The 13,090-nt window shown below is 37.5% G+C and overlaps 1 protein-coding gene across 1 annotated transcript in view; it reads right to left on the reverse strand.

The window, feature by feature from the left end:
* Positions 1 to 13,090, reverse strand: part of MYOM2 (myomesin 2) — a 128,059-nt gene that overhangs the window by 49,237 nt on the left and 65,732 nt on the right. The window contains exon 18 of the mRNA XM_018574917.1: positions 5,509 to 5,635. Within this exon, the coding sequence (XP_018430419.1) occupies positions 5,509 to 5,635 (127 nt within the window). The remainder of the gene's footprint in view (positions 1 to 5,508; positions 5,636 to 13,090) is intronic.

Here is a 13,090-nt window from a genome sequence, read left to right on the forward strand (position 1 = left end):
ATCAGTGATCAAGTCTTTTACAGAAAATAACCTGTAAATAGCCATCTCAGTATCATAAAAATATTACATAAGGAAATAAAGTGCCTTGCTGTGCCAGCAATATATCATACAAAACAATGTTTTGCATTTTCTTACATAGGAACATGTAGGATGTTCACATACATTATGCAGCAATAGAGCAATTTTTTCCTGATGCAGAATACCAATATGTAGAGATAAAAATAGAATTAACATAGTATGGGCTATTCTATTTTCACACCAATGATATCATGGAATCTCCAGGTATAATAAAAGTGGGTGAATGTTTTTGCTCTGTTATGCATTGAATGAAGTATTTTAATCTCTCACTGTGTCTGAAGATGCATCAAATAAATACAAAATACATAGCTGTTTGTTCGTTGTCACAGGGGTACTGATATTACTTTCTGAGCTAAATCCAATGTTTTATACAGAAATTGAAATTTTAGATGGATACAGATTAGATTAGATATGTATTTGACTTTTTTTCCAACAATTGAACATTGGCTTGTATTTTTTTTAAATGTTAGGACAAGTGGAACTAAAATATATGATCTTAAAAGCTAAATTCCAGCCAAGCGGTAAAACACATGACTAGGGATTGTTTAACTTGCCAATGCATTCATAATTCAGGACAGCCGGTTTTGGAATCTTAACACCCAAGCCAGATAGCAGCAGGTTCTTGATCACCACTGGCAGCAGAACCGCTTGAACAAAAACACTGGACAAAGTACACCCTAGCCTGGACTGGACTGTAAAGAAGCAGCAATTAACTGATGAGTCTTTTAATGCGAGTCTCAGTGCTCCTTTCAGAGCATTAGGGGAAGCTGATATTAAGATACTTAAAGTGTATTTCCACTTCCACCGCCAAATTAGGATAACACCTATTCTATATTTGTTACATGTTTCTGTTCAGATAGCATAATCTGAAAAACATGCTTGCAGTTTAAATTGCTTTTACTTTAGGGTTACCTGGTTTCTTAAGGCTAACATTACTACTTGTTTTTCATTCTTTGTAATGTTAGGAGGGGTTGTAAGGGGTTTGTTGAGCCTGTACTGTGCTGGGTGATTTTATTAAGATTTGTAAAGTAGATATGAACACTGCCTACCCTAACAAAAGGTTAAAGTATTACAGCCCAGGCTTCTGCATTCAAATTTTAATGAAGTTAATGAGAGAAACACTATCATCAAATTGTATTCCTATGTCGCTCTATAAGGACAGATCCCGGTGAAAGTGCTGAGAAAAACCTGGAATCAGCCATGTTATCTGCTGCAACAAAACATTTAAAATATTTTTTAAATGTATTTTAGGCATGCTGTGTGAATAGGAACACATAACATATAGAGCGGTTTTCTCAAATTTGACTGCAAAAGTGAAAATAGGCTTTAAACTAAAGGTTTTTTTACCTACTGTTGTTTATATAGCTTCATATTCTGAAATGTGACAGCTTAGATGCACTGGTGTCACAATGCCTATCTAGTTTGAAGTGTACACTATCAAAAGTTTTAGAACACCCCCATTTTTCCAGTTTTTATGGAAAATGAAGCAGTTCAAGTTGAGTGAATAACCTGAAATGGTACAGAGGTAAGCAGTAAACTGCCAGAAATTAAAAAAAATAAGTTTAGGTTAACAAAAACTGAGTAATGGGTTAACAACTCACAGTTGTTCTGCAGTAATTTAAGTAAATTAATTCCCAACATTTGTGGATTACTCACAAGCCCCTTGTCTGTATAAAGCAGTGTTTGAACAGACTGTTACTACTCCCTCTTAAGCAATGTATGGACAGTATTGAACTGTAGGTAGTATAATGCTCCCAAAATGGTGATAAAAAGGCAATTAACAAAGGAAGCAGACGGACCATTATAACTCTTAAAAGTTTAGGTCTTTCCTTTAGAGAAATTGAAAAGAAAGCCAAGGTGTCAGTGAGTACAGTTTCCTACACCACCAAAAGGCCCTTGAAAACTGGAGGAAACTGACAGGAAGAGGTCTGGCAGACTCAAATCAAAAGACAAGTTTCTGAGAGTCAACAGCTAGCGTGACAGGTGGCTCACGGGACAACAGCTTCAAGCACAACTTAACACTGATGGAAGTAAGCAAGTCTCAATTTCAACTGTGAAGAGAAGACTTCGAGCTACAGGTTTGACAGGTTGAGTGGCAATAAGAAAGCTATTGGTAAGATGGCAACATTTTAAAAAAAGAGCCTTGCCTGGGCCATAAAGCACCACCAGTGGACTATGGAAGACTGTTAGAAGGTCTTATGGACCTATTAATCAAAAATTTAGATCCCCAGTTCATCACGCAGAGTTTTTGTACGCCATCGAGTAGGGGAAAGGATGGTTCCTAGGTGTGTGACACCAATTGTCAAACATGGAGGAGGAAGCGTGATGGTCTGGGGCTTATTTGCTGGATCCAGTGTCAACGCACACTTGCACAGAGTGAGTGGCACCCTGAGCCAAACGTACTACCACAGCATTGTTACCCAAATTACTAGTTTAAGTTATGAAAGCATTTTGCAGCACCATGCAATACCCTCTGCTGTACAGCTGGTTGGTCAGGGGTTAATCAGCTAATTAAGACGGTAGGCTTCAAATCATGTAAAGGCCACCACAGTCTCCAGACTTAAACCCCATGGAGCTGGTTTGGGATAAACTGGACAGAAGGGTGAAAGCAAAGCAACCTACAAGGGCAACACATTTGTGGGAACTTCTGTAACAGTGTTGGGAAACATTTTCTGAATAATATTTGATTTCTGTTGTAGAAAGAATGCCACAAGCGTGTTCAGCTGTTATATCTGCAAAAGGGGGATACTTTAATGAGTCTAAAATGTAGATGACATTTTGTTAAATACAAAGATTCCATGATTTCTTTATTTGTTCTATGCTTTATTTTCAAAATACATTGACACATTTAACTGCTTAGATTTCAATAATAACTGGAAAAAAATATGACCGCTAGTATATATAGTATATAACCAAAACCTTTCTCTTTAGTTTTGGATAGAGTATAGACGGGTTAAAAATAACCTGTCAGCTTATTCTTTGCTGCCTATGTCCCATTGGGCAGATTTACCTTCACTTTCTGCCCTGAAAGCACAACAGGAGAAGAGAGGAAATCTATCCAAAGTCATAGAAATCCCCCTCTTAAATAGTTGTCACCAGTTCAAGTGTGCTCATTTGATGATTCTCCCTTACCCCTTGTTCTGGTAAAAACCCTAAAATTAAAAAAAATATCACCAAGACAAAGTTGAATCTACCTAATGAAGACACAGACAGGGGTTCTAATTCTTCCTTACTCTATGCAAAACTAAAATACAATGTTTTAGCTATAGATGCACTTCTAAAGACAAAAATAATTGCACATTTAGAAGTTAATCAAGGCAAACAATACTTTATAAAAATGTGCCAAATTGCTTTGATGGGTATCTATGATCAAAAACTAAAAATAAATATGTATTTCTATTTTGAATCCCTATAAGTTCGATCCCACCCCTAATAACCACATCAGTGTAGAAGTTTGTAAATTTACAGTACTTATTGAAGATGCCCATATGATGTACTTCCTGAATGCTGTGATACAATTTCACTCAGCCTTGTCAATATGCTCTTCCTTGTGTCACCACTCTAATTAAGCCTGTCTGAACTACAACTCAGTGTCTGAACTTCCCATAATGTAGCATTAGCCTTTTAGATCGTAAGCCCTCACGGGCAGGGACCGCCTTACCATCTTGTCTTGAATTGTATTGTAATTGTAATGTCTTCCTTATGTTGTAAAGCACTGCGTAAACTGTTGGCGCTATATAAATCCTGTATAATAATGATAATAATTATCATTGCTTGCAGGAAGCAATGTATGATGGGTTATATAATTTTGAGAAATGGAGATTGCATCACATCAAGCAGCAGGGAAAGATACTGCGGATCCAGGAAGTTGTTGAAAAAATGATGAGCAGACAGAAGGCAGCAATCACTACATAAAAGAGATATTTTCACAAAAGCTTTGATTGCATTATCAAAAATGACTATATTATGTATTCCTATTACAATACTGATGTTATAACAGGATAATATAGGCTGTGACTTTAGAATTCCTTTAACATGAAAAAAATCCTTGCTGATGAGTTTACCAATCAGATAAATGCCTGTATCAGCAACCCACTATGTTCTTACAAAAAAAAAAAATACTTTATGCTTGTGCTGCAATACCAGATCATATAAACTGGTGCTGATGCAGATGAAGGCTCAAATTACAGCTGCCAGTGCTATTAAACCTGAGAACTGCAGGCAAGGGAGAATTCTCCATGTTATTACCCTGAATTTTCAAATGCTAGGATGTCCTGAATACTCTGCCTTTTGAAATTATCATCCCCTTAATAGCCAGTAGCAAGCAAAAGAAATGACTGCCACAGGCAATCATTGTATCATGTTGTGTACTAAATGTTTTGTCATCTAGACTGCATCAGGGTCCCAAGTGTATAGGGCATTTCTAATTAAATTGGAAATCCTCTATAATAAGGCACAAAGCAGTGGCCACAGTGCAGCAATCCATATATTCTAAACCATCCAGAAATAACCTTTTATTACTCTAAGTAGAAATAACTTATTCCTGATCCACTGTAGCTGCAGAGGAAAACTCAAATATATAAGTCATGCTTCCAGCCCATAAAAGGGCATAAAACTGCATTAAACATTTACTAAGCTTTTTTTGAACATTTGTCATGGCAAACAATAAATATGCATGTTATCTATCCTAACTCTATATTAGTATGTACAAAAAGAAAGTTGGAAACTGGCAATAATAGACCTTGTATATAAAGGGAAGGTGAAATAAGGAAAAATAAATCTGAGTAGTGTTCCTGTCACAGATGATAAAACTATTATGACACATGGGATTGTGCTCTGCTCTTGTGAAATTTGTGTTTTGTAAATAAAGTGACTTGTTTTCTCTGAATGCAGAATTGTGGTTCTTTATAGCTAAGACGTATTTCTAGTTTTATTTGTTGTAAATATTAATGTGCAGAGATGCATCTACTTACAATTTAACTTCTAAAACTTCATAATTAATAAACATATCTCAGCACACTGAAGAGTATATTGAGCAGACCCTAGACAATGAACTAGAAATGAGCTCTTAGTAGCTTATGATGTAAGAAACTAGTTAGGCTTAGTCATAGACTTTAGGTAACTCTGAGATCTGCTCTCCTACAAAATGGTAGTTTATTGCTGGGTATGTCCTAACAACCTTTTCCTTAGTTAGAGCAACTTTAGGTCACACCATGCACCAAATGATTTTATTTTTTTCTAGGGAAAAACTGAAGCTCACTTGAGAGAATTTTTCTAGCAAGTTTCAACCCTATACACAAAGTCTACATTTACTCAAGGCCTAGCTAACTTTAGAAATACCCTGACCAGCTATTTATTTTGCACTAGATGCAATATGTAATGCAAGACATGAAGTCAGCACTAAAGATGTACACACTGAATAAGTCTTACCTGGCTCTGGTGATGTCCATGCCTCGCATTTAAAGTGTTCACTTGAATCAGAGGGAAGGCCAAGCCCAGCAAGATTAGATGCAGCTATCTTAAATTCATAGAAAGCACCCTCTTCCAGACTCTCCACCTGCCAGAAGTAAAAATACATATTATTACAGATCTAAGTAAATTTGCATGCATTCAAATTAGTCATATGTATCTTCAGAAATTATCACCATTATGCAAGCAAACACTTTACTTCTAAAGTGTATGTAAAGCCTAGCAATTAACTTTCCTTTGTACTTGTTTTAGTCCATAATTACAGGTCATACCAAAATTTTCAAATGGTAACGTCTTTTTTGTCAGTACTTCAAACATTGTTGTTCCCAATACCTATCAAAGGCCTATTTATTTAAGTTTTACCCCCAAAAAACTGCTAATTAAATTACTAAGGGGTCTATTCATGAAGCAGTCGAAGGATCTAGCCGTAGCTTAGGCCGTGATCTCACGGCTGGCTCCGGCCACTTGCAGAGAGATCAGCGTCCCTGGTTACCAGCTAACCAGGGACACTGATCTCCAAACAGTCTAACTCTCCCTGGCGCTCCGGGAGTCTCCCGCACCCGGCCGCCAAAGAGAGAAACACTGCTTTTTCTTGTTTTTTTTTATTCTGACACGGAGCCGTGTCAGAATAAAAAAAATATTTTTGGCCATAGGACTGCATTGCTAGATTCCTATTGGCTATTTCAATTTGTAATAGCCAATAGCAAACTAGCATTGCACCCGCCCTCTGCTGCAGTTCTCCATCAGGTCAACAACTACTGATTGACAGCAGCAGAGGGCGGGAACAATAGCTAGTTTGCTATTGGCTATTGCAAATTGAAATAGCCAATAGGAATCTAGCAATGCATTCGTATGGGCAAAAATTATTTATTTTTTCTATTCTGGTTTTGTGTCAGAATAAAGAAAAAAAACGAAAAAGCAGTGTTTCTCTCCTTGGCGGCCAGGAGGCGGGAGACTCCCGGACTGCCCGGGAGAGTTTTTTTTTCTTTTTTTGGACGGCAGCAGAACCGCCGGACAATAGAAAACAGTTGGGCGGAGCTAGATGTCACTGCTTGCTCCGCACAATTGTTTTCTATCTATTTTTTTCTACTTTAACAATTTTTCTGTTCTGCTCGGTCCCACAGAGGGACCGAGTAGAACAGCTGAGCGGCATTCGGCTATTCACTCACTGCTGTTCGGCATCTATAAGAATAGACCGAACCGCAGCGAGTAGCCTGCCGGAGGTTCGGCTTAGCCGATCCAGATGTTGGATGTTGGATCGGTTGAGTCGAACTCCTTCTGCACTTTGGGTCAGCCGAACATGCTGAGCATGTTCGGCCGACCCGAAGCCACCCCATGTACGGCTGATTTCAGCCGATATACGACTGAAATCAGCTGTACCAGCCTGAAGTGAATAGCCAAACAGAGTTTGGCTCACTTCACTTTAGGTCGGTCATTCACTCGGCTGCCTACGGCAGCTTAGTGAATAGAACCCCAAGTATTTAATATGCATGACACACTTCAAAAAAGTGTGTCATGCATGTTCTACCTCCAGTGCACACTGCCATCACTTAATGCCATCTGTATCTCTGTCTAAGGACAATAAATGTCAAGTATGTCTATATTCTATTATTGTATATGATCTATAAATATATAGGCTATCTTGTTAAAACAAACAAAAAAAGCCTGGGGGTTTTCTAGATATGTGGTTTGTTAGTATTTGGAAAGTCGCAGTTGAAGCTAAAGAAGTATAATTGTTTTTCGACTATTAGCAATTATTTGAAATTCATTTAGAATGCCCGTAGATATAAAATGATAGACTTAACCTAATGTTTTTGGCTGCATCAGATATGGATCTCATGTGCGACCCTACTATGGACCTGAATCAAGGACAGATAGAGAAAAGTGGTGCCCCACACCCACAGGCCAGGGCCAGGAGGCTCTGCACTGCTACCCCTTCTGTCCCCTCTCTCCTTTCCATCGAGTACAACTTGTTAGATTTGCAGAACTGAGCAAACAAGCATATGGAGTGTGCATGAGTTTTCTTCAGATTTTGTGCCTTCAGGCTGTCAGACTGTATATCCAACTGTGATTTGTGTGTTCCTGTCAATATAACTTTGGAGCACTTATATAAAAAAAAGCAACCTGTCAGCTGTTTAGTTTCACTTTCTTATTTATAGGTTAATACTGACATCTATAGGCTGATTGACTGTTAATAGGTAGCACCTACGCTATCCTTAGCATCCCCAAGCGATAGGTTTCATAAGTGAGCCCTATTAACAACAACCACTATTTAATGATTTTTTTCTTTTTTTTAGAAATTGGGCTAAAGCTTTATGCATTGTCCTGTTTCTAAATCATTAGAATAAATGAAAAAAGGCAAAAATAACAGAGTGTAATCAATAAGAACATGCTGGTTCTATGGTATTTCTCTGACTGATACTGTAATGAGCTTGTGAACGACGAGCCAGTAAACAATTGCAGTAATTATAAACAAACAACATTAAGGAAATACATTTACTGCCGGTGCTATCACACAGCTATAAAGGATATTTTTGCTGTAAATTTAATGTCTTAATAATCATAACAAAATCAGCATAATATTCTAGGGATTAGAGTTGATTTTCATTTCAGGCTTCATGTAAATTTAACTGTTGTTGCAAAGAGAACAACTTAAATCCACCATATTTCCAATTCTTTAATTCAGGAAGCTCTTTACTGATGGTTTTTACAAATAAAGAGTTATAAGAAAACTTACTTGGTGAGGAGGAAATTGCACATACTATATCCTAGAAGCTTTTAGAGAATTACATTTAGTTTGCCATCATTAGTAAACTTTTTTTTAAATATGTAACAATAACAACATGTTAGCCTAATGAGTTCTTTGGTGTTCCTTCCTTTTTGTGTGCAGTTTTTTTTATTTTGTCTCAGCATTTCTCTGAGTATGTGACTGCTTGTTTATACATCCATTTCCCTGATTGTCTCCCTTTCTCCTATTTTTAGTAATTATTGCTCCCATTCTGCACTGCAACATATCTTCTGTAGATAACAGTTTTTGAAACATTCTGTGTGCTGTGTTAATTACTGCAGGCTTTTTGTTTGTGTCCTTAAAGGAGAACTATGGGGTTAAGGCTTTTCCCCATAGTTCGCCTTAGGGTAACGGGAGGCCACAAACTAGCGTCCTCCCGTCACCATAGGCTCAGTATACCGCGAGCTGCAGCTCACGGTATACTGAGACGCCGCAGTGGATCCCGACAATTGTGTCGGGATCCCCCCATCTGCGTGACTGACAGCTGGCTCTGCCTCTAGATAGGCAGAGCCAGCTGTCAGTCACGCAGATGGGGGGATCCCGACACAATTGTCGGGATCCACTGCGGCGTCTCAGTATACCGTGAGCTGCAGCTCGCGGTATACTGAGCCTATGGTGACGGGAGGACGCTAGTTTGTGTCCTCCCGTTACCCTAAGGAGAACTATGGGGAAAAGCCTTAACCCCATAGTTCTCCTTTAACATGGGAAAAGTCAGGAAATGACAAAGAGAGTTCAAGTGGCAGACAATAAAAGCTCTGTTCCAATGAACCAACAGAACATGTCCTTTCAAAGCTTCAAGTTTTAATCACAGTGATGCAAATGTGGAGATACCACCTCCCAGTGATCCGAAATCAGGGCAGAAACAAGGCACAACATTGTGAAAAAAAAGTGAAACATTTGCTGAAACAAATTAACACTCAAACTAAAAAGACAGAAATGTTTCAGTGGCAGATTGGCCACAAAATGTTCATGTTTCTCTAAGACTGTGCTTAAATAATCTGTGGGCTATGACCCTTAAATGTCAATCATTTTTATTTGCTGTTTTTTTACTAGGAAAAAAATTATAAAGTCATTCCTCTGCAGATTATCATCACCCCTAGACTCAGATACTGAGGTGAAATTTGAATCAGGACATGTTAAGTTAAGACCAGATCTCATATTAAACATATTATAACTGATTTACTAAATTAATTGAGAATTCACTCCCAATTATGAAATCACGTTCAAATACAATGTATAGGTAGGAATTTGCTTTTCACATGAATGTGAGGCTTATATAAAAAAGGAGTTGAGGGAACATTCTTAACTCTTTTAGTATATAAGCCTCACTAGCTTTTACATAGCTTTTTTTTTTCGTTCACAGCCTAGACTTTGTTTAGGCATTTATCTTTCCCTAACTGTAGGTGTTAAAGTGCACCTATATGTAAATGTTACCATGGACATATGTAAACAGTCTTGCTGGAATTTATGCGTGCATTAAGCCTACTATACACTATGGGGTCTATTCACAAAGCTGCCGAGGGCAACCGAGTGAATGACCGATCAGAAGTGAAGTGAGCCGAACACTGTTCGGCTATTCACTTCAGGCTGGTACGGCTGATTTCAGCCGTATATCGGCTGAAATCAGCCGTACATCGACTTGCTTATAAAAATGTTTCTACTTCATATTAGATTTATCTAGTTCTCCCTTGAATTCCTCAGTAGTTCAAATACAAAGGTTGCGAATGAGGTCTTCATACTATTACTTAGCATAATCTCCAACACATCCTATAACTGGTTTATGTTACCTGTGGGTGGATAATTTGACCTTTGGCAAATCATCGGTGTCTTTAACCATTTTACATGTGGAAGCCAGCATAATATTGTATAGAAAGCTAAAGATGCCTTCTGTCTTTTTTTTTTATTTCCCCTTTAATAGTATAATCACATTTGCTACAAAATGAATTGTAGAAATGTAAAATTAACCCCGACCCTTGGAATGTATTGCATATACTATTACTATAATACATAATTACAGAAAAAAAGATTTAAAGGATTAAAAATGAAGGAAACCATTATATTGGCAAAGAGCTGCTCAAGAGATACAGATTCATCACTGGGAGACAGAGTAAGCTCAAAAATAATTGTGCGAAAGTACTATTAGATCTGCTTTGTCCAAATTACTTGCAGATGTAATTTGTTTCATGAGCGTACAATGGTATATTATCTCATTGAATTCTGACAGATTGATGACTGCTAAAATCTACTAGTTGCTGTGTTCTTGGCATATGAACTCTAAATGCATCAGTCTGTCATCTGAAAAGAGTACCACAATTGTGTTAAATCCCATTTAACTTAAAGTGCTCTTTTAAGTTGCCTTCAGCTCAGCATTGTACAAAATTACTTGAATGTGGAATTTGTTTTATTTGAAACATCACACATGATGCACCTTATTCTATTTCACCAATAAATCTTTCTTCCCATGAACTTTGACCATTTAGGGTACTACCTGCAAAGAAATGGATGGGCAGACAAGCAGATAAAGACAGTTGAAAGCATCGCTAACATTAAAGAGGAACTTTACCCATATTTTAAAAATAACAATAAAGGCACCTTTAGAAATGTTTAGTAATGGCAATCTACAAACAGGTATTTATAGATAATCGGAAGCTTTTTATTTTTTGCATACCTTATTTTTATTTTCCTCCCCATTCTTCTGACAGTGGCCATTTTAATTAAGGGCAGGTTACTAGATCTACCTTTACTCCCTGGAACTCTGGCACATGTGACTAGAACATGTGACCATGCACATCATCTCAGAGGAAGAAAATGCTTTTCCCTGAGATCTCATGAGACTACAGATGAGATTTCCCAGCAATGCTCTGCTGATGTAACCTTCCCAGGATGCAAGCCTTGGGCAAGAGTACATCATTTGTACCAAAGTGGACCAGGAAGTAGAAACAAAAATTGTAAGTAAAATAACAATATGTTTGTTTAGCTAATAAATGTAAGATGATTTCATATCAGCATGCAAAGCTGTATGCTGATGTGATTTTTTTGTCAAAGAGGGTTAAGTCTTACTTTAAGGGAAAGGTTTATGGCCTCATTAATGAGGCAATATAACAAGTTTTTATGGTAGAATTGTTTTCAATTTGTATAAATCTGAAACACTCTTGGAGCACTCTTTTTCCATTTAGAAGATCCATCAGTACAGTGGTCTTCCCAAGCAAGTGATTGCGCCACAGCACCCTTCTTGGTTCAGTCATAGTGGTGAAACCAATAGTAAGGACACTGGCATGTACTGAAATAGATACACTAGTACTTTTGTCCTGTCAAGAAAATGCAAGCAGTGTCGGTACCTGGTTTTGACCTGGTATTAGGCTCTTGCAATTCCCTTTACAGCAGAGCTCATAATTGAAGGGGCAGAAGCAAATGACCATGCACATCATCTCAGAGGAAGAAAATGCTTTTCCCTGAGATCTCATGAGACTACAGATGAGATTTCCCAGCAATGCTCTGCTGATGTAACCTTCCCAGGATGCAAGCCTTGGGCAAGAGTACATCATTTGTACCAAAGTGGACCAGGAAGTAGAAACAAAAATTGTAAGTAAAATAACAATATGTTTGTTTAGCTAATAAATGTAAGATGATTTCATATCAGCATGCAAAGCTGTATGCTGATGTGATTTTTTTGTCAAAGAGGGTTAAGTCTTACTTTAAGGGAAAGGTTTATGGCCTCATTAATGAGGCAATATAACAAGTTTTTATGGTAGAATTGTTTTCAATTTGTATAAATCTGAAACACTCTTGGAGCACTCTTTTTCCATTTAGAAGATCCATCAGTACAGTGGTCTTCCCAAGCAAGTGATTGCGCCACAGCACCCTTCTTGGTTCAGTCATAGTGGTGAAACCAATAGTAAGGACACTGGCATGTACTGAAATAGATACACTAGTACTTTTGTCCTGTCAAGAAAATGCAAGCAGTGTCGGTACCTGGTTTTGACCTGGTATTAGGCTCTTGCAATTCCCTTTACAGCAGAGCTCATAATTGAAGGGGCAGAAGCAACACAAAAAGCCAGTCAGTTTTACTGCAAAGCTTATGTGCTAACAAGGCACAAGTTGATAGAATTGGAAAAATTAGTGACATGGGAGATATGAGGGCAGCAGTCTCTTGCCACTCCTTTCTCTGTCCAGTCACATGCTGGGGTACAGACAAGACCCGTATGTGTTCCTTAACTGTAGCAGAGAAAAACCATGTCTCTTGGCAGGTCTGTGTAAATCTCAAAACTGGATGAACAGAAATAGAATTAAGACAGCTCTCTAATATGTATTTTATCTGCATATTTAGTTGTTTTCCTGGAGTTCATCTTTAAACTATGATATTTGTTTTTATTTACCAACACTGTGTTTCTGACTAATTTTGATCAACAAAGTCAACCTAGTGTTAACATTTTACCAACTTGTGTCTATTTGTTTATGCCTGTTTTGGGTTAAACAGCAAAATTATGCAAACTCATGTTATCAATTTACATTATATGTTTTACCAATTTAAATACATGAAAGCATGCACAATATTATTATTAATATTAGTATTCATTTATTGCTATACACAGTTGGTGTAGCACAGTTGTTAATCCTGAATGTGTCTTTATTTGCTTTAGTATGTATTTCTGAGCACAAATAAATGGCACAAGTAATGATGGAAGATTATCTTTGAGAGCAAAAGTTTTCCTACCATACTTTATGGTAGGTAAAATGCTATATATATATATATAT

Source organism: Nanorana parkeri, unplaced genomic scaffold (genome assembly GCF_000935625.1).
Source record: "Nanorana parkeri isolate BGI_ZX_2015 unplaced genomic scaffold, ASM93562v1 scaffold51, whole genome shotgun sequence".
NCBI classification, from domain to species: Eukaryota; Metazoa; Chordata; class Amphibia; order Anura; family Dicroglossidae; genus Nanorana; species Nanorana parkeri.